At 41.4% G+C, this 22,319-nt stretch overlaps 1 protein-coding gene and 1 long non-coding RNA gene across 2 annotated transcripts; both read left to right on the top strand.

Moving 5' to 3' along the window:
* The first annotated feature begins 1,366 nt into the window (after positions 1 to 1,366).
* LOC147927093 (uncharacterized) lies at positions 1,367 to 2,493 on the top strand. The gene is made up of 2 exons (XR_015581393.1): positions 1,367 to 1,423; positions 1,806 to 2,493. It is a non-coding gene; the product is annotated as an uncharacterized LOC147927093 (long non-coding RNA).
* An 11,489-nt stretch (positions 2,494 to 13,982) lies between these two features.
* On the top strand, positions 13,983 to 14,513 carry LOC147927092 (uncharacterized). The gene has a single exon (XM_087487298.1). The coding sequence runs from the start codon at positions 13,983 to 13,985 to the stop codon at positions 14,511 to 14,513; it is 531 nt and encodes a 176-aa protein (XP_087343424.1).
* The last annotated feature ends 7,806 nt before the right edge of the window (positions 14,514 to 22,319 follow it).

Here is a 22,319-nt window from a genome sequence, read left to right as displayed (position 1 = left end):
ACAAATACAACTCTCTGCCACAAAACAGTTAGGGCGTCGACTTTTAAGAAGAAACGTTTAAGGTTTTCCAAAAATCCGCTTAACCAGCCTGTTAAAAGCTAAACCGACCAGACCTAAAAATCAATCGACACTGCCCCTTGATGTCGATTGACACCCACCAATTTTGGGTTCAGAGGGTTAAAATTCTCTTTCACTAACATAGAATCGTCCTCGAATATAACAAAGCAGTCCTCCGACAACCGTCACAACAGTTTGCCCCACTATTGACCATCCGGCCAACAGAAACCGATCATGAGATCAATAATAATGAAGATTGAAAATATTATCATTGAAAATTTTAAATAATGAAGATTTATTAGGGTTAATTACAAAAAGCATAATGAAATCAAACCGATTTAATAATACATAGAGCGTTATCTAAATATTTTTTTAAACAACCAAACATTAATTAGAACATTACTCCAAAATTGGTAGCCCAAACCGGAGGAAAAAAGTTTACAAAGGAAACTCAAACAATAACATTCTAGAAGACCGAGCGAGGCAATACACCCTCAAATTGGATGACCGAGGGATCTTCGGCAGGGTGAAGAGCGGGAAGAAAACACGTAGCAAGAAGAAATCATCGAGCTGGTTGGAAAACGCTGGCCAATCTTCAGGGACTTGCACTATCATGAATAATTCAGCACAATCCTTCTCGAAGTTCTGATGAACAACACTTCTCAAAAGGATACTCTCCATGGCCCAAAGAAGTGCTTCTAATTCCAAATGAAGAGAGGAAGGACTTCGCCGAAGACATTTTGCTCCCAATACAACACCACCAACCCAAATGTGAATTAACATCTGTAGCTTTTTAAATGCGATAGCTTTTGTATCTATGTTTTAATATAACGCTCAGATTTTATTTGGGTTTGAACATCATGAGTTATTTTACCATCTATTAGAAGTTGAGAGATTAAAACCCCACAAAATAATAAGGATCATTTACATGTTTTTGAAAACGGTGAGGGTTTTCTTTTACATGTTTGCCGGATTTTAAATAAAACACTCGATTTCAACTTCACCTTCCCCCCCCCCCCCCCCACCCCCCAAGAAAAAATTGGAAAAAGCAAGTAATCCTTGTTGATAGAAAGCCTTAAAACTGCATGATATGGTAATTATAAATTTACACGTGTCAACATAATTTATATTATATTGCCATAATTACCGTTACATTATAATCTTTAGTCAAAAAAATCACTTAGGAAGTATAATTGATGGATGCTATTTTTAGGCAATGAATCTATACTCAATATGTCTTTTTATTTATTATTGTTCAACGCTCAATGTGTATATAAACATGAATTCCCACAAGAAAACACTTCAGAATGTTTTTTACCATATACAATCGATGACCGCCTCCTTATAAACACATCGGGTCTTCGTGGTAAAGATTGGCCTCTCATCCATTTTTTATTTATTTACTAATTTTACGATGGTTTTTTGGTTTTAAATTGAGAATTCTGAGTTCTATACATTAACAAATTTTCATATATGGTTATTCTGAAAGTAGCTCGCACTTTTGAGAAGGGATCTTGAACATAATTTTAAATTATTTCGTTTTGAATATTCGTATATTTTGCATATGTTTGAAAATTCTGTGAAATGTATACTAAGCTTCTCAGATTTCATTATAAATTTCAGATCCAGTAACAAATGATTTAAGTAGACAGATAACTTATAAAAAATAACTATAGAAAGAGGCTTCTTTTAAATTGACTGTGATTTTAAAGAAAAAAAAATGAGTTTTGATCCAATGCTTTGGTCAGATTTTTCAGTTTTTTGCGATCATTGGATATGGATATGGCTCCTATTTCAGCGTCAAATAAGACTTTGGTCACCCTGGATCTGTTTCCGTATGACAAGCCACATGATGATCCCGAAGATGCGTCAGACAATAAGCAAACCGAAGAAAACATAAACATGGCGTCGTTGAGGTTTACGACGGATCAAGAACAAAGAGAGGAGGTGCACCACAATGTCTCAACAAAAACAACTCTCTACACCGATCCATGGACCATCAAGAAGGAATTGACCAAAAGCAGTATTGGCTATCTAAACTATCTTTATCTGAATGGAAGCATCGTGCGTAGCGACATTCTGAGATATCTCCCTATATCTGATCAAAGGGTAGTCGAAGAAGGCCCTGGATTAGCAGTCAACGTGTATGATGAAGACACTGATACTATGCACAAGCTGGTTCTTAAGAAATGGCCCAAGTGTCTAAGCTATATTCTTGGCAGTGCATGGCGTAGGGAATTCGTCGTGAGAAGAGATTTGAAGATAGGCGATGTGGTTGGAATATATTGGGATCCTTATGAGTCGAAGCTTCACTTTTGTGTGCTTTCTCGTTCACCCATAAAAGAGTTAATCTGATCATTTACCCCTTTTATGTATAATCTATTGACAAAGGTGTTTTCATCGTTTTCAAAATAATAATAATTTGACCATTTACCTTTTATGTATTGCATTTATTTATTATATGTTTTTGTTTGATATTTTCACTTAGAATCACTTCAGTTCATCATAACATTTGTGTATTAATTAATAATAAAAATGTTAACAAATGTTATGATGCTTGTTACTATTTACTATAATTTTTCATAAATTATTTTATACTTATTGTACATACAAAAAAATTTACAAAGTTGAATCTGTTCATTATGACTTTTCATTTAATAATTTTTAACTTAAGGTTGAGTTTTTTTGACAAAATATTTTTTAGTATAAGTTTTCATTTTGACGGCTGTGTTTTTTTAACTAGCAATTATATATGTTTAATATTTATGTAATTTTAACCCTATTGATTATTTTTCCTTTTTTGAAATAATTTTTAGTTTTATTCTTAGCATATATTTTCAAACTATATTATTATTTTCAAATAATTTAAAATATATAATAATATAATTTAAAATTTAATATTACTTTTTTTGAAATACTTCCTCCACGATATCACGGAAGTTTGAATCCTAGTCATAATAATAATAATATTAATAATCTACACAAATAAAAAGTAGGAGTTAACAGCTTCTAAGGCTGTCCACATAGGATTTAAAACAACCAATTAGGATTAGCCACTTTATTATTTAATATTTTTGAAAAATACAATAGTTTTATATATTATTGAATATGCGGAGAGGCTTAAAAGAATTGATTTGACCACCTATGTCACCAAAGTGCACTTATCTTTTCGGTATAGTGAAAGGAGCATGTTTGAGCTGGAGTAGTTTTTGGATGGATGACCTTCCAGGAAGTGATTGTCGGAACTGTGCGAGTGAAGACAAAACACAGAAAAAATCATGTTGTAATTCTTCGACCGCCACCTCTCAGTGGACCCCATGTCCACTCCCGGCACATGGGCTCACCTTTCTTAATGGATGTAACATCCACGAACCGGAATCTCGGTTTGGGAGGTGCATCGATCGATGCGTAGTGCATCGGTTGATGCAAGGTTGGTTTTTGCGAACGAGTTTAAGTTAAACGTTGTGTTTTGGGTTAGGAAAAACCCTGAAATCGTGTATAAAAGGAGGAACTCGAGGGTTTGGCCGAATTGGGCCGTTTTTGAGAAAAAGAAAAGAGAGGAAGAGGTTTTTAAGTGTTTTTGAGAATTCTTGATGATTTGTGGCTGTTCCTGTGGAGATCTGTAGCTGGGATAGTTGTAGGAGCGTGCTAGGAGTGTAGATCTATCGTTTTAGGTTCAGAAACTTCTTTGGCAAAGGTGAGTGCATGACCATGGCTTGTTTAAGCTTGAGATTTCTCCGATTTGCTTGTTTAATTTATGTGTTTATCTGGCTTGTTAGAACATTGTTGAGTTGCAAGAGGCTTTGGGAAGCTTTTTTTTGGCATTGGATTGTGTTTTGGTGGTTTAGGGATGGAGATCCGGCGAGGAGCTTCGGGGAAGATGATGCTCAGCATGTTCGTCGATCGATGCACTTTGTGCGTCGGTTGATGCAATGCAAGGACGGCACAATTTGACCTAGGAGCATCGGTCAATGCCATGTGGACGCATCGATCGTTGCAATTAGGGATTTTCGTAAAATGTCGAGCATGCATCGGTCGATGCAGTGTTAGTGTCGGTGGATGCAGGTGAACCTTGTATCGGTCGATACAAGCTTGTGTCAGTCGATGCAATCCTAGTTGGTGTCGGTCGATGCATGATTTGGTGTCGGTCGATGCAATTGTCCTGGTTTGTTGTCTGTTTATTGATTGTTGTTTGATGGCTAGAGATATCTTAATTGCTTGTGTGTATAGCCCAGTAGATGGGAGAATTGCCTCACTGAGTGTTGTGGTGCAGGTAAAGGCAAAGTGTGATCGTGGAATCAAGGCGATGAAGAAGAAGATGTTCTAGTGACTTCTGTAGGTTGCTAGAGTTGAGTCAGTAGAAGATTGCTAGGTTGATGGTTTTATGTTTTATGATTTGGTTGAATCAACCATTGGTTATTGGTTATTGATCATTGGTAATTTTTGGTTATTCTGCTGTTTATTTTGGTTTTGGTTCGGTGCCTAGTGTGTATGGGACCACTAGTTAATTATTATTATTATTTAAATAAATGGGTCAGGTTATTTTAGTTTGGTATTAGAGCTCTTACGGTTCTAGGTACGGGTTCACTGTATTTCTGTTGTTGATGTTTGGATTTGCATGCCTTTGATTGATTATGTGAGTTAGTCGATTGTGTGTGGCATGAAGTCCTAGAACATCCTCTTCAAGCCTTCAATGAGATTCCACGATATGTTATGTTTCTTTTGTAGTTTTGGTTTGTGATACGCCCAAATTCGAGGATCACTCAGCAGGGTTGGAAAGGATAGAAACTCGCCAAGGTGCAAGGTGCAACGAGGGAGACTTAATGGATTGAGGGGTCACAAAGCAGTTGCGGAAGGCTGCTGATATTCCCAACTCCAATCGCTGTTAGATATGACACACTAGTCCAACAAGAGGAGGCTGTTGCCTGGATATTACACACCAAGAAACAAGGAAGTGTTTTAGACAAAAAAAACAAAGAGATAGACTCATAAAATGAAAAGGAAATTGATTGATTGATTTCTCAAATGAGATTACATGTGTTTATATAGAGATAAGTAACTTGGTAACAAAACCAAGTATTGATTATTCTTGAAACTAAAAAACAATAAAGATACTAAGTTGAATGAAGACCCAACTCTTGGTGCATGTTTTCCTTACCAAGGTGAGTTGATCTCAGGACACTTGACCGAAAAGATATGTACACTGATAACAACATTATTTTACCCATTTTAGCTATAGTTTTAGTATGCATTTAGGATGAGTTTGATATGATTTCAAGGCTTTAATGTATATTATCAAGTATTTTAGGTTTCAAGAAGGTTTTACAGGTTTTATAGCAAAAAGGACCAAAAGGCAAGGAAAATACGTTTTAGGAAAGTTTCAGAGCTTTACAGTACGAGCAACTTTTGAAGAACTTCCAGAACTCAAATTTCGACGTACTTGGTGTCTATGGAAAGCTGAAAGAGTCATATTTCTCCTCGAAGTGGAATCAAGTCGATCCATCTAACCATCCGGAAGTTATACTCGAATTACCGAGACATACCTTAAACCGACCTAAGAAGAACCATCAAGCCCATGGGCTTTTATTTGAAGGCCTGACCACCGACCACCATGGCGGCCCAGTCCAAATCTTCACCACCGTTCTAGAAGCTTCCTACACCGCCCTTGCCATGCACTTATCAAGAGAAGACGTTTGTACCCTTACAAAACCCTAAATCTAGACAGAACCCTATAAATACTCTTCTAAGCCCTAGGGTTTAGGGTGTGCCCAAAAAACTGCCTCAAAGGAGCCGACGACCAGAAGAACAGCCACGACCTGCAGACCTCTGTCTCGTCCCTCTCTCGAAGCCTTGGAGATCACCAAACTCTCTCTATTCTATTTACTTTGTTCTTGTTTCTAAGGAAAATGATCTTACACTTTGTTTGACAATCATTGAAGTAATATCTAAAACCCTTTGCTCTATTTATTCTTTTATGTTTATGAGTTTATTAAACCTTGCTTTGATGACTCCCTTAAACATGCTAGAGTAGTTTTCTAGTTGGGTTTAAAGGGATAAATCAAAGGGGGGAGATGATCTTAGTTTAGGTGGCAATTTTTAGGGTTTGTTAGATTTAAATTCGGTTTATTCTATGCTTTAATTCTTAGTCTTTACTTAATGCTTTAAGTTAGCCTCATGAACTAACTATGATCCAAAGTGTGTGTGCTTTGCCAAAAGCTTGCATGTGTGCTTGACCTAGCTTAGATGTGTGGGGAGACATAGGAAGCACATAGCCCTTACCTATGGAATTCCACGAATGTTAGTCGAACCTGTTTTAAATGCTTTGATCTATGCGTCGTAGCCTGCGACAGTTGAGTTACGGGATGTAGTGATCTTAGACGGTTAGCTTGAGAACTTTAAGTTAACGGTTTATTAGTGTTTCGTAGTCCGAGTTTTAGATAGACAAACTAACCCTAAACTTTCCTAGATAGATAGATCATTGAACCCCTGCGATTCCCCTTGATGCCCAACGCTTGTTTCATTTATTTTACTTGCTTTTACTTTCGTTTATTTGCTTGCTACAACCGTGACAACCACAAAACCCTATTTCTATTGAGTCCTAGCCTTACTTACTTCCGTTGGATTCGGTCGAACAACAACTTTCTCTCTGTGGGATCGATCCTTAAATACTACTACCGATTAGTTGTGCACTTTCAGCAGTTGTGTGGTCTTTTAAGGTAAAAGATTTAAAGTGAAAAACCACACACATCAAAGCTTTTTGGCGCCGTTGCCGGGGAGAGATTGTTGTTTACAAGAGTCTAGGAACTAGAGTAACGTCTAGGACACCTTGCTTTTAATTTTTCTTTTTGTTTTTCACTGTTTCAGGAGACCTTGAGGATGAACCTCGACGCTCTCCCAGGAGATTTTGAGAATCTCACAATTGCACAACTCATGTCACGCTACCGAGCCACGGACGGAGACCCATCCGGTCCGCAAGGCCATTCGCTGCAAGGCACAAGCATTGGTCACTCTCGACCAAGCATTGTACCAACACTTAGACAACCTCGTCGAAGTGCTTTCACTCGACCACCTCAAGGCCGAGCACCTATGGGACCAGCTTACTGCCGAGCTGACCATTCCTACACGCCGTACCACACGGACGTACCATGCTTTGCGACGGACCAATACCTTGATCCACAAGAAGTCATGAATGTCGATGTCAATGAAAAATATTTCTATGACAACCGAAAACCAGTCACTTCAAGGAGCTCTCACACTGAAGACAAGCTCATGAAGATGATAGAAGAAATTATATCAAGTCAAGAGGAGGCTGATAAAGTTTTTAATGCTAAGCTGGATAAGATGAGCATTGAGTTTGGAGCCAAACTCAAGACTATCACCAAGGACGTTACACACTTGGAGGAACAAATCAATGCTGTCAACAATCAAGTCTTAAACAACACGGAGTATATTGATGATGGCCGAACAAAGATTATCAATTTGGTTTACACCATTGACACCATCGAGAGCCGTTTAGAGTGGAAGGTAGAAGCCCTACTTAACAAATCCGGTGAGTGCAACAACTGGAGTGATGATCAACTATATCAACCTGCTGATGCTGAAGAAGAATATAGAGCCTCATGTGAAGATCCAACCGATCCTAACAAGTCCAAGGAGTGGACTAGAGAAAAAGATTACCCAACCGATGAGGAAGAAGATTATTTCAAGGAGAGAGCTATAGAATATGAAGATTTGCCTATGGAGAATGATGAGTCCTATGATCTATCATCTGCTAAAAAAGATGGAGAAGAAGAGCTCAAAGCCTTCTACTGTTGCATGACATATCAGTTCCCTAATGAAGAAGGTACCGAAAATTTTAATTTTTGACAACACCAACATCAAGGAGAAGCTTTCTACTGAGGTAACCCTAGAACTTGACCATCTCCAACTCCATATGATGTTTATGAAGATTGGGAACCTGTCCTAAGTCACCGTCCAAGTCGCTTTCAAAGACCTTATCCAAGGAGAGCCGCAACCAATTTAAACCGCTCACACCAATACTGAGATCCTTTCTGACTCCCAAACCGAGTCTACCAAGACAATTTTCGTGAGTCTACTCAACAAAAAGCTGAAGATGAGATGATATTGAACTTTATAAGTCGGATGACAAACACTCTAGATGAGACTATGAAGATGATACATGGAAATCTCGACAAAATCCATTCGTATCTATCGGGAAGAATGGATGAATTTGCTGTTGAAGTTAGAATAGTAGAGGAGGAAAATTTTGAAACTGCTGAAGCCTTTGAGAGGAAGCTCCTTTTTCTTGAAGAAGGAAAAGTTCAACAATCAAAGGAGATAAGGGAGAATGCTAAGGATGTTAGCGATTGCAACTTGAAGATTAAAGCCTTGGAGAGCCGTTACTGCAACAATTCCAAAGCCATTCTTAACAAGACCCTCGACCTTTGAAACCATATGGAGAAGTATGAAGAGAGAGATAAGAGAACCGAAACCAAAGTGGAAAAGATTGGTAAACAAGTTGATACCTTGGGAGACACTCTAACCGAAGAGTTCACTAGTTTTCTTGTTCCACTACTTGAGTCTAACATTGGAGCTAAGCAAGCTGCTATGGAAAAGAGGATCAAGTCTCTTGAGGAGAATCTAGAAAGCTCAATCTCGTGTGTTGCTGGACACAAGAAGGAAGAAGATCAATCCGACAAGGAGGAAGAAGAAGAAGAAAAGGAAATCCTACTCGAAAAAGGAAAACATTCATTTTCTTTTACTTCAAGACAAGAAGATTTCGTGGAGAACAAACCACAAGGTAGCCTTATTCATCCTCCACAACATCTCGACGTGAAGGAATCTGCTCAAGCCACCGAAGAACATCAAAAGTATTTTTTGAGAAATAAGCCACAAGTTCTGATGGAGACCAAGAACCTTACACCCGATTCGCAAGAGATTTCTCAAGGAGAAGAAGTTTCGGTCCTTACCAAGGATTGTTTTGCTGTAACAACTCTTGAAGCCTCACCACCACACGACATCTCACATATAGGAGAAGAAGGATCAACACCCCATGTCGCTTGTAACACTATCACAACCTTCAAAGGAGTCCAACCTTTGCAAGAACTTGAAGAAGGGGAGATCTATGAAGAAGAAGATGAGCCATTCGAGGGAACACAGTTACAAGATCAACCACGTTGTCTCACCCTCTTGAACAACCGCTGGTACCCACGCACGATAAGCCTAAGAGATCTAGGTGATTTCAACCGAGCAGTTGGGAGACTTCCCTAAGGTACCACTTTCGTAAAAGCTTGTTCTATTTATCATATTGACCGATTCTTTCTTGAGAGTTGTGAGTCAAGGAAAGAGATGAAAGAGATCTATGATCAAGCCTTACACTATCCACAGCCGTTCAACACACTACACAAAGTGGAGAGCCTTGGCCGATTCCTCATCACTTGTTCTATCAATGGAGTTACATTCGAAGATGCATTATGTGATTCTGGTTCATGTATCAACATCATGTCAACCGATGCTGCAAGGAAGATTGGCTTGAGACACCTACAACCCTCAGACATACGCATAGGACTCGCCAACTCCTCATTCACAATACCCGACGGAATGGTGCGAGACATTCATGTGAGAGTTGGAATCTGCAATGTTCCAACCGATTTTCAAGTCATCAATGCTGAGAAAGGGAGGTTTACACCACTTATCCTTGGAGGAGCATTCCTAGCCACAGCCGGAGCCGTCATGGACTGGCCTAACCGAAGAATGACTCTCACCAACGTCAATGGAGATATTTTCTATGAAGCTAAACCATTCAACCCACCTACTCGAAGGTGTAGAGAAGAAGACTATGCAAGAGAGCCACCTGATGCCTTTGATGGAGGAAGATCCAAGAGAGCTTGTCTAAGGACAACTCACTCTCCTAACCATGCTTGAGAAAGCAACCAAAGTCGAGCCAACGACGTTAAACAAGTGCGCTTGTTGGGAGGCAACCCAAGCTAGTAAGTTTTTATTCTTAGGATTTATTTTCTTTTACTATTGATATTTTTGCATTTTAGTTTCAGGTTTATAAAAAAAAAAACACAAAAAAAAAATAGAAAACAGAAAAGCCAAAAAAGAAGGAAGAAGAAGTACCCATGGATTGGCAATGCACCACATGACTAGTGGCAAGCACCACCTACTGACCAGCCATGTTCAATGTGACCGATGCAAGCCGAAGGCAACGGATCATCACAATCCTCATGTGATCGATGCCGAGAGTCCCCACTAGCCATACCAGCCATAGCCGATGCCATGTCCTGCACTGTGTACCACGTACCATGTCCTATGTACCGCGTACCATCATCGTACCTGCTGCTTATGTCCGCGGCCATTCACCCATATACCGCGAGAAAACTCCGAACCACCACCATCCTCACCACCTACCATCACCATTCTTTTACTTAGGTATGCATTTGTTATTTTTATTTTCTCATTGTTATTGATGGTTTTAGGTTTTTGTTTCAAGGAGGATGCATTTAGAGATTTATCAAACAGAATTCGAATGAACTTAGCCTAGTTCATACTTGATGTCAAGCAACCAAAGGAAGTACACACGGTTAGTCACCACATTTTCATTCCATAGCCGACTTCTAGACAATTTTGGGCAACCATAATACGTCTAAGAATCGACACAAACACATTCCATCAAGGTGACATTGTTCTTAAACCCTACACTTTTCCTTATGATTTTTAATCCTCAACTCTTTCTTTTTTCCCACCGAGGACAGTGTGATTTAAGTCTGGGGGAAGGATGTTCCATCCTATACTAATGCTGCTTTCTATTCTATTGACGTGAAACCTTTTTCCACTTTTTACATCAATAATTTTGATATTTTATCGAGTCACATTTTTTTTATTGAGTCAAAACTAGTAGGGGATTATGATCTTATTCTAAAGGCTTATTTGATTTGGATTAACACTCTTATGAATCTTGATTATGCTTGACAACAGAACCAAATTTTGGAAAGACTGTGAGCCGACTCAACAATCCCCCAAGTCCCTATTCGATGGATATTCAGATGATCTAACGTTGTCTCTAATTTTTATAGGACCTAAACCGGACTTAATTTTCAAGCCCAGGGAATTGGTATACATTGGACTAGATCTCTACATTCAAGCCACACAAGACATTGCACTTCTTCAAAAGTATGTTCCCCTCTCTCTTCCCTTCAATACTAAAAAAAAAAGAAAAAAGAAAAAAAAAAGAGAATAAAAGATGAGATGATTTTGATAAGTTTAGAGAGGTAGGTAAATTACCTATGACCTCATTATTCTACTCTTGTTTCAAATGATCACACAAAGCTTGGAAGCGAGGGGTAGGTAAATTACCGATGACCTCATTATTTGCCTACACCTTTGATTAAAAAAAAAAAAGAAAAAAAGAAGAAGTGAGAAAAGGGAGAGGAAATGAATCATATGAAGAAAGTCTTGGCTTGAAGAGAGTCTGCAAGCCATTGATCGATTTTCCCTTGGTAAGATTTCACTTTTTATTATTGCTTAATCAATGTAAAGAGATGACAATGGAGATTCTGGAAACTCTAAGAATTGTGGGATCAAGGAGAGTTGATGACTCTCATGGTGGTTTACAAATGGAAGTTCCTAATGTCAAGGAGATGAAGAGTGCAAAGACAATATCCCCAAAGATAAGTGAATTCCCATTATTTTCAAAACCTCTTTTCCATGATTTAGTATGATTATTTGCTTGAGGACAAGCAAAAACTATGTCTGGGGGAGTTGATAACATCATTATTTTACCCATTTTAGCTATAGTTTTAGTATGCATTTAGGATGAGTTTGATATGATTTCAACGCTTTAATGTATATTATCAAGTATTTTAGGTTTCAAGAAGGTTTTACAGGTTTTATATCAAAAAGGACCAAAAGGCAAGGAAAATATGTTTTAGGAAAGTTTCAGAGCCTTACAGTACGAGCAACTTTTGAAGAACTTACAGAACTCACATTTCGACATACTTGGTGTCTATGGAAAGCGGAGAGAGTCATCTTTCTCCTCAAAGTAGAATCAAGTCGATCCATCTAACCATCCGGAAGTTATGCCCGAATTACCGAGACGTACCTTAAACCGACCGAAGAAGAACCATCAAGCCCATGGGCTTTTATTTGAAGGCCTGACCACCGACCACCATGGCGGCCCAGTCCAAATCTTCACCACGGTTCTAGAAGCTTCCTACGGCGCTCTTTCCATGCACTTATCAAGAGAAGACGTTTCTACCCTTACAAAACCCTAAACCTAGACAGAACCCTATAAATACTCTTCTAAGCCGTAGGGTTTAGGGTGTGCCCAAAAAAGTGCCTCAAAGGAGCCGACGACCAGAAAAATAGCCACGACCTGCAGACCTCTCTCTCGTCCCTCTCTTGAAGCCTTGGAGATCACCAAACTCTTTCTATTCTATTTACTTTGTTCTTGTTTCTAAGGAAAATGATCTTACACTTTGTTTGACAATCATTGAAGTAATATCTAAAACCCTTTTCTCTATTTATTCTTTTATGTTTACGAGTTTATTAAACCTTGCTTTGATTACTCCCTTAAACATGCTAGAGTAGTTTTCTAGTTGGGTTTAAAGGGATAAATCAAAGGGGGGAGATGATCTTAGTTTAGGTGGCAATTTTTAGGGTTTGTTAGATTTAAATTCAGTTTATTCTATGCTTTAATTCTAAGTCTTTACTTAATGCTTTAAGTTAGCCTCATGAACTAACTATGATCTAAAGTGTGTGTGCTTTGCCAAAAGCTTGCATGTGTGCTTGACCGAGCTTAGATGTGTGGGGAGACATAGGAAGCACATAGCCTTTACCTATGGAATGCCACGGATGTTAGTCGAACCTGTTTTAAATGCTTTGATCTATGTGTTGTAGCCTGCGACAGTTGAGTTACGGGGTGTAGTGATCTTAGACGGTTAGTTTGAGAACTTTAAGTTAACGGTTTATTAGTGTTTTGTAGTCTGAGTTTTAGATAGACAAACTAACCCTAAACTTTCCTAAATAGATAGATCATTGAACCCATGCGATTCCCCTTGATGCCCAACGCTTGTTTCATTTATTTTACTTGCTTTTACTTTCGTTTATTTGCTTGCTACAACCGTGACAACCACAAAACCCTATTTCTATTGAGTCCTAGCCTTACTTAATTCCGTTGGATTCGGTCGAACAACAACTCTCTCTCTGTGGGATCGATCCTTAAATACTACTACCGATTAGCTGTGCACTTTCAGCAGTTGTGTGGTCTTTTAAGGTAAAAGATTTGAAGTGAAAAACCACACACATCATACACTTTGTTGACATAGGTGACCAAATCAATTATTGCAAACCTCTCCGCAAATCGAAGTGTCACAATTCACCCCCTACTAACAGATCCAATGTCCTTGTTCCACACCAAGACCATCACTCCCGATGGTGTGAGCCCACTCGACTGGGTTCGGCTCTGATACCACTTGTAATGCCCCGACCGCTACCTCTCATTGAGCCTCCTGTCCACTCCCGGCCATGGGCCCACCTTCCTTAATAGGCCTCACGTCCTCTCATTAGGTCCGTGAGCCCATCCATATCCGACGGTCGGTTTGCTACGTCTAGGAGGTTTTAAAGACTTGTTTACCGTTTCTACAAATCACCACATGATCTTTTTCTATGTTTGTCCTCACTCACACAGTTCCGGCAATCACTTCCCGGAAGGTCACCCATTCTGAGACTACTCCAGCATAAGCACGCTTAATTGTGGAGTTCTCTTAGGACACTTAACCGAAAAGATAAGTGCACTTTGGTGACATAAGTGGCCAAAATCAATTCTTTTGGTATGACAACTATACCTTAACCGAAAAGACTATACCAAATATGAAGTACAGAGTGGAAGGAACATATCCTTTTGGTATGACAACTGGTCGACTATGGGACGTTTACTTGACATAGCATGCCCGCGGGGGTACATTCATATGGGGATCCCCATACATGCCACAGTTACAGAGGCTTTCGCCCACCAGCGCAGAAGGCACCGTGTCGACTCTCTCAACAATATTGAGAATGCTTTGGATGAGGTCCGCTTTCAAGAACTGGTTGGAGCTGAGGATAAAGCTCTCTGGAAAGGTCAAGGAGGCTCATTTAAACCGGTTTTCAGCACTAAGGAGACCTGGGAGAGCTTGCAGGATCCGCAACCACGTCCACACTGGTATAAAGGAGTCTGGTTTTCACTGGCCACTCCCAAATACTCACTCATGGTATGGCTAGCAGTCCTGAATAAGTTGTTAACAGGGGACCGAATGCAGTCTTGGAGTGAAAGTTTCAACTCGTTTTATGTGTACTCTGTTATGCACCATTGGAAACTCGTGACCACCTCTTTTTCTCCTACCCATTTTCTGCAGATATATGGACAGGCCTTACTCATAAATTCTGTCCACACAGATCTCGACTTCCTGGGATGACAATTTGTCCCTCCTTACCGCTGATACACTCGACTCCACTACCATATATCTGCTGCGCTATGCTTTTTAGGCCACCGCTCACACACTATGGCGAGAACGGGACCAGAGAAGGCATGGAGAACCATCAGTCACAGCTCCTCATCTACTCAAAACAATCGACCGGAATATAAGAGACAAGCTACTCTCATTCCACTCTCAGTGCACCAGCAAATCAAATGCTGCTCTGGCACTGTGGCTGGCCACAAGATAACACCAAACATTTTGCTTGTACTTTTCGATTTTCTAGTTTCAACCATTTTTAACCAAACGCTAATGTAAAAAGCTTTTTTCGAATAAATTTTACATTTTATTCAAAAAAAAAAAAAATTACAACATCTAACCCCACCAAATTTTATTTCATATTTTTCACCTTATTTATGTTTATTTTTTGTGCTCACATATTATTAATCATATTTAATATCAAATGAAATTAAAATAATTAAAAATTAAATTAATTTATATAATAAATTGAGATTTTGTTTTTATTTAATAAAATATATAAATTGTTTGCAAATAATAAAAACAAGAAATAAAAGATGATAGCTGATAGAAAAATATAGTAGAAAAGATGAGTCTTTTTTTGTGTGTCCAAATTAAATGAAACAAGTCTCTATTTATAGAGAATGAAAAATGATGAATTTTGGTATAAAAATTTTAAAATAAAATTTTTGGATTCTATAAGAATTGATTTCAAATAATTGGGTTGAATAAAAAATATATGCAATCTCACCATCCAATAGAAACACAACACATTTCTTTATCTAAATATTATCCTAATTTTAAAAAATTAACCAATAAAAACCTGCCACGTGGCAAGTATACCCCAAACTTTTGGTCTTCAACTCAGTTGTTTCCACCTCAGCTCTTTTATTTTTTTCAACTGACTATTGCATGACTTCAACTGTTGAATAATTTCACCATTGTAACTAGTCTTAGAGAACTTATGAAGAACACTCTTTATTGAAACTTTCTTTTTATTTCACTTCTTCAAGTTAATTACAAATGATGGGGGTGAGGAGGTACTTATAGCCTCCACGGTTGAAAGGACCGACCTTTTTTTGTTTTAATAATAAATATATAATTATAATATAATAAATAAACTACAACTAGTGGTCTCATATTCACTAGCCACCTAACCACAATCAAAACCAACAGCGGAATAACAATACCAATAAATATCCAATAATAACCAATATCATAACCAATAATTATAGTATCAACAATATCCAATAATCAAATAACAGGAAACATAGAACCAGCAACCTAGCAATGTTCTAATAACCCAACTCTAGCAACCTAGCAATGCCAGACAACATCAAACCGAGTCCCTAGAACATCCTCCTCTTCATTGCCTTGATTCCACGATCACACTTTGCCTTTACCTGCACCACAAACACATATTGCAATGCATAAGTATTTTATAAACACTCAGTAAGGCAATCCTCCCATCTACTGGACTATACACACAAGCAATAGAGTCATCTCTAACCATCAACAACAATCAACAAACAACAATAAACAAACCATGACTCTGCATCGACCGACACCAACATGCATCGACCGACACCAAATGGAGGTTGCGTCGACAGACGCAAGATCTGCATCGACCGATGCAAGGTTAACTTGCGTCGACCGATGCTCCCAATGCATCAACCGACGCATGCTCGACATAACACGAAAACCCTAGAGTTTACGCGCCGTCCTCGCATCTGCATCAACCGACGCACAAAGTGCATCGACCAATGCAATGCCGAGCATCGTTTTCCTCCGAAGCTTCTCGCCGGATCTTCGTTCCTACAACCACAAAACTCGATCCCAAGCAACAAGAAAGCTTCCTAACGTCCAGAACAACGATCTAACAAGTCTAACAACATACAACAAGCAAATTAGAGAGTTCTCTAGCTTAGATAAGCCATGGTCCTACAGTTACCTTTGCCAAGACGAATCTGAACCTAAACACAAGAAGAAAACGCTTCTAGGTAGCTCCTACAATGATCCCAGCTACAAATCACTACAGTAACAGCCTCAAATCTCCAGAAATCCCCAAGAACATCAAGAACACTTCTCTTTCTCTTTCGTTTATCTCAAAAGCGGCTAAACACGCCTAATGAGACAAAACACGAGTTAAAAGGTTTTCCTTTACCCAAAATGCAGCGTTTGACTTAAGTCAAAACGCAAGAATTCGACCTTGCATCGACCGATGCAACATCTGCATCAACCGATGCAACTCCCAAACCGGGATTTCGGTTCACGGATGTTACAATTCTCCCCCACCAATCTAGATTCATCCTCGAATCTCGAACAACCATCAGCCAAGGACTCCCGTGCAACCGTCTCCACGGCCCACACTCCTCCGACCGATTTACAGAAGGTCACCTCTAGGCGATAGACTCACGCTCCAGGCGTTATTTGCTCTCGACTTTTTGGACTTTCCTTTACTCATAGGCCTAAACCTTGAGTTTTCATTGGCTCCTCATCAGACCTAAGTCTGCATGCCAATGTTAGCTCCTCATCGGGCCTAAGCCCGCATGCCATAATATATATAAGGAAAAAAAAATCCAAAACTCATTTCTCGGGTTGCCACCCTACAGCGCGCCCCCGGATGGTCATCCAAAGTCGATATACTAACCATATTCCCAAGCCACAGAGTCTCTGAATATGGCAGTACTAAGAGAACCTAAGTCCTCCAAGAGCCACGAGCAAACAATTCTGAACACGTCTGAGTCCTATCCCTATCCAGGTTTCCTTCCCGTGGCTCGCGTAAAACATCTCAATGTCCTACCAACCACATATGCCCTCACTAGAATACCTCATGACCACACAAGGATTATATACATGCCACAAGGGCCGCCACAAAGGCCAAACAAAATGTCCTAAAGAGGACCGCCACCAAGGCCAAACAAAATGTCCAAAAGAGGACCGCCACAAGGCCAAACAAATGTGCTAAACAGGACCGCCACCAAGGCCAAACAAATCTCCTAAAAAGGACCGCCACCAAGGCCACACAAATGTCCTAAAAAGGACCGCAACCAAGGCCACACGTCCCGAAAGACCATCACAAAGACCATCTGTCCCGAAGGACCGTCTAAACAGGCACTCTGGCTAAACAGCCCGCCACAAAGGCCACGCAATTGGCTAAACAGCCCACCACAAATGCCACACAATGGCTAAACAGCCCGCCACAAAGGCCACACACGGCTAAACAGCCCGCCACAAAGGCCACACAATGTCTAAAAAGACCGCCACACACGGGCACACTGACTCGCAAGTCCGCCACTAAGGCCACACAAGCCCCTCTAAGGCTCTCCACCATTAAAATGGAAAAATTCTAACTCCCGTAAAACTTTCCATATTTAGCACTTTCCAATTTTGGAAACTTTCCACTTTTAGAAACTTCTGTTTCAGGAAACTTTCCTCCAAAACCCTGCCTCACTGAAACTTTGTACTCCAAGCACCACCTCATCTTGTTACTGAGTCGCACAACCAACCACCCTAAGCGACCGAGTAACAAGAGAGATGGGCTGGAATACTCCATTCCCGCTCCAGCCATAGATTACAGATGGGACCAGGCTAAACAAGCTCAAGTCGCGGCTTGCTTCTCATACCACTTCTTGAACCTTGCCTTTATCTTCGCCTCAGGCTCCCAAGTCTGATCTTCAACACCATCACAGTCCCGAAGGACTCTCATCAAAGGAATCTTTTTCTTCCGAAGTTCCTTGATCCTCCTCCCGAGAACCCTCACTGGTCTCGCCTCCAAAGTCATGTTAGGCTGAAGATCCTCCGGAATCTTAGCCAACACCTGCTCACCCTCACGAAGACACTTCCGCAACATAGACACATGGAAAACCTTATGGAATGCATGCATAACCTCAGGTAACTCCAGTCTATATGCCACTGGTCCAACCCACTCAATCATTCTAAACGGACCAATATACCTCGGACTCAACTTAGTCTCTGACAATGACCTGTTCGGACCCCGCAACATGGTCATCTTGAGGTACACTCTGTCTCCTACCTGAAACTCAAGATCTCTCCTCCTCCTATCATCATAACTCCTCTGCCTATCCTAAGCCTCTTTCATGTTCATCTTGAGAACCCAAATCTTCTCTGAGGTCTCCTGAACAAAACTAGCACTAAACATGCTCCTCTCCCCCACCTGAGTCCAGCATAACGGTGTACAACATGGTCTCCCATACAAAGCCTCATAAGGAGCCATCTTAATACTCGCCTGATAACTGTTGTTGTAAGCAAACTCTACCAGGTTCAGGTGATCTGTCTGATGGCCACCATAATCAACACACACATCCTCAGCAAATCCTACAGCATCTGGATCGTCCTCTCAGACTGTCCATCTGTCTGGGGATGATAAGCTGTACTCATATGCACCTTAGTGCCCATCTCTGCCTGAAATGCCTTCCAGAACACCAAAGTGAACTTAGAATCCCTGTCAGACACAATGCCTCTCTTAGGATCTCCTGTCTCAACTCCTCATTCTTGGGAACACAAACCCGACCGTGCACCAAGATAGTACCATTATCTGAGACCTGATACTATGAATCCACCTCCTTAGAGGCATTCACCAGCTCCAAATCCTTCTCCTGAGCCAACCGCACCCTACTCAGAAGATCTGCTTTATCTACTGCTTCCAAACCCAACGATTCCTGTAAAACAGCACACAATCTCAAAGCACTGATCTCTCCTACCAGAGACTCCATCTCCTGCTCCTGAGCTGAAGCTACCCTCTTCCAAATCAGAGCATCTACAACCGTGTTAGCCTTACCAGGGTGACAGGCTATCTCCAAATAATAATCTGCCACAAGCTCCATCCACCGCCTCTGTCTCAAATTCAGCTCAGGCTGAGTGAATATATACTTCAGGCTATTATGATCTGTAAACACCTGTACCTTTGCACCATAAAGATAAGATCTCCAAATCTTTAGAGCAAAAACTACAGCAGCCATCTCCAAATCATGAGTAGGATAGTTCCCTCATGCTTCTGCAACTGCCGCGAAGCATAGGCAATCACCTTTCCATGCTACATCAGCACACACCCCAAACCAACTCTAGATGCATCAGTATACACCACATAGGGTTCTCCCTGCTCAGGCAAAGCCAACACTAGCGTAGTAGTCAACATCTCCTTAAGGCTTTCAAAGCCCTCCTCACACTCCTATGACCAAACAAAAGGAACATCCTTCCCTGTCAACTTAGTCATAGGGCGTGCTCTACTTGCAAAACCCTGCACAAACCTCGTGTAGTAACCTGCCAACCCAAGGAAACTCCTGATCTCCGTGGCATTCTGCGGTCTAGGCCAATCCGTGATAGCCTGAATCTTCTCCGGATCCACAGAAACCCCCTCTGCAGAAACAATTTGACCCAGAAAACCCATCTCACGCTGCCAAAAACTACACTTGCTCAACTTGGCAAACAACTTCTGCTCCCGCAGCTTCTCCAGAACTGCCCTCAAATGAACTGTATGCTCCTCAGGACTCTTAGAATAAACCAGGATATCATGAAAATGATAACAGACACGTCTAGAAACTCCTGAAACACGCTGTTCATCAATCTCATAAACGATGTTGGCGCGTTAGTCAACCCGAAAGGCATCACCACAAACTCATAATGCCCATACCCTGAAAGTGGTCTTCCTCACATCTGCCTCATCTATCGGTATCTGATGATATCCCGATGCCAGATCTACCTTAGAGAACCAAGTAGCACCCCTCAACTGATCCAACAACTCATCAATCCTGGGAAGAGGGTACTTGTTCTTCACGGTGACCCGGTTCAAGCCCCGATAATCAATACACAACCTGAAACTCCCATCCTTCTTCTTGACAAACAACACCGGCGCTCCCCACGGTGATACACTAGGACGGATGAATCCCTTACTGAACAAATCCTCCAGCTGCTTCTTCAGCTCTGCCATCTCTGCTGGAGCCATTCTGTAAGGAGCCTTGGATAACGGTGTCGTCCCCGGTTCTAGTTCAATGGTAAAAGGATCCGACCGAGATGGTGGTAATCCCTACAAAGACTGAAACAGATCCTCAAACTCCTCCACTACCGGATACCGCTAACCGTAGATTTCCCCACTGACTCTGGCATAGATATAGTAACCAAATAAGCCTCACGGCTCTTCTCGATCATCTTCCCAGCCTGAATGGCTGAGATCACAAGACTCCCCGAAGTCGGTCTAATACCCTGAAAAACCAACTTCCCTCTTGGACGCTCAAACTCCATTCTACCCCGGTGGCAATCCAAATGCACCATATGCCGATGCAACCAATCCATCCCAGGAATAACATCATACAATTCCACTGGACTGATAAGCAAATCCGCTGGCCTCAACTCTCTTGCGATCTGAATATCAACCCCTTTAGCTCGTCCAATAACTCTCAAGAACTTGCCTCCCGCAACTCTGACAACTCCAGTACGCTCTCCGGGATCCCCTCTGATTTCCGCACTCTCTGCACACTCCGGAGTAATGAAGCTATGAGAAGCTCCAGAATCAAGCATAACATGGGACTTAAACCCGCCCACCAACAAGGTCCCTACATAAACCTCATGTGTTGAGAACCTAACACTTTATCACAGGAATAACATAAAATCTGAATCTACTAAAAATTCACAAAGCTTAAGTACCATAAATTATACATGTGATCTCCCCGGCACTGGTTCCACCGGTCTCTACAGTCGTGTAAACCCGGGCTGCACCTGCTGCAATGCTCCCACTGCTGCCGGCTGCAACTTGGGACAAAAAGGCCTGATGTGCCCTGTCTCCCTACAATGATAACATACCCGAGGCCCTGCCGTCGGAGCACTCCTCTTGGGACAACTAGCAACCTTGTGATCCTTGCTCCCACAACTGAAGCAACTCGCACCACTCGGCTTCTGCGTAGCCTCCCACCTCCTCTTGGTTCCCTGTGCAGGCCTAGCGCCCCTGCTAGAACAAACCTGCTGCTGAGCCTTACTAGGCTGAACTGTTGGAACTACCGCCACTGACTGTACCCGGATATCCTCGTCAATCTCTGCTGCAGTCTCAACCACCTCTGCACGCGTAGCATAACTCCGCCCACTACAGTGAACTCTCAAATCATCACGTAGAGCCTTCAAAAACCTCCTGATCGGAGCCTTTTCAGACTCCATAGCCCGACCCCCATAACATAGAAGTCGACTGAACTCCAAGTCCAGCTCCCGCACTTACCGTGTCCCCTGAGACAACTGATGGAACTGCACCTCCAACCGATCCAATGCCTCTCTAGGAAAATACTTGCGGTTGAACTCCAAGACGAAGTCAGCCCAAGTCATCTCCCGCTGCACTCTCCTAGTAGCCACTGATCTCCACCACAACTCAGCATCACCACTCAAATGGTAGACCCCTATGTCCACCCAAAACTCCTCAGGACATCTCAGAGTATGGAAGTTACGTTCCACACTCGTCCTCTCGTCCTCCACGCATCCGCAACAGTAGGATCTGTACCACCCGAAAACTTCTCAGTGAAAAGACCCCTCATCTCCTTGAGCATAGACAAATAACGTCCATGAACTCCCACATCTGCAGCCACTAGCTGCCGCTCCTCCGCCACCACTGGTGGCACTACCTGAGCTTGAGCCGGTTTCACTGGTGATAACTGCTCCAACACCTGCGCTAGCATAGCCGCAAAGTCTGCACCAGGGACTCCACCCGCTGGGACCCCCACACCCGGAACCCTAGCATCATCAGCCACTGGAGCATCAACACCGCCCCCTCCGGCCACACTCACGGAA

This window comes from Camelina sativa, chromosome 15, assembly GCF_030686135.1.
Source record: "Camelina sativa cultivar CO46 ecotype springtype chromosome 15, ASM3068613v1".
Lineage (NCBI taxonomy): Eukaryota > Viridiplantae > Streptophyta > Magnoliopsida > Brassicales > Brassicaceae > Camelina > Camelina sativa.
The sequence above is the reverse complement of the archived record's forward strand: the minus strand, read 5'-3'. Positions and strand labels throughout refer to the sequence as shown.

Bases quoted from the DNA above. Each gene is read 5' to 3' on its own strand.
- LOC147927092 (XM_087487298.1), top strand. From the start codon at position 13,983: ATGGGACGTTTACTTGACATAGCATGCCCGCGGGGGTACATTCATATG.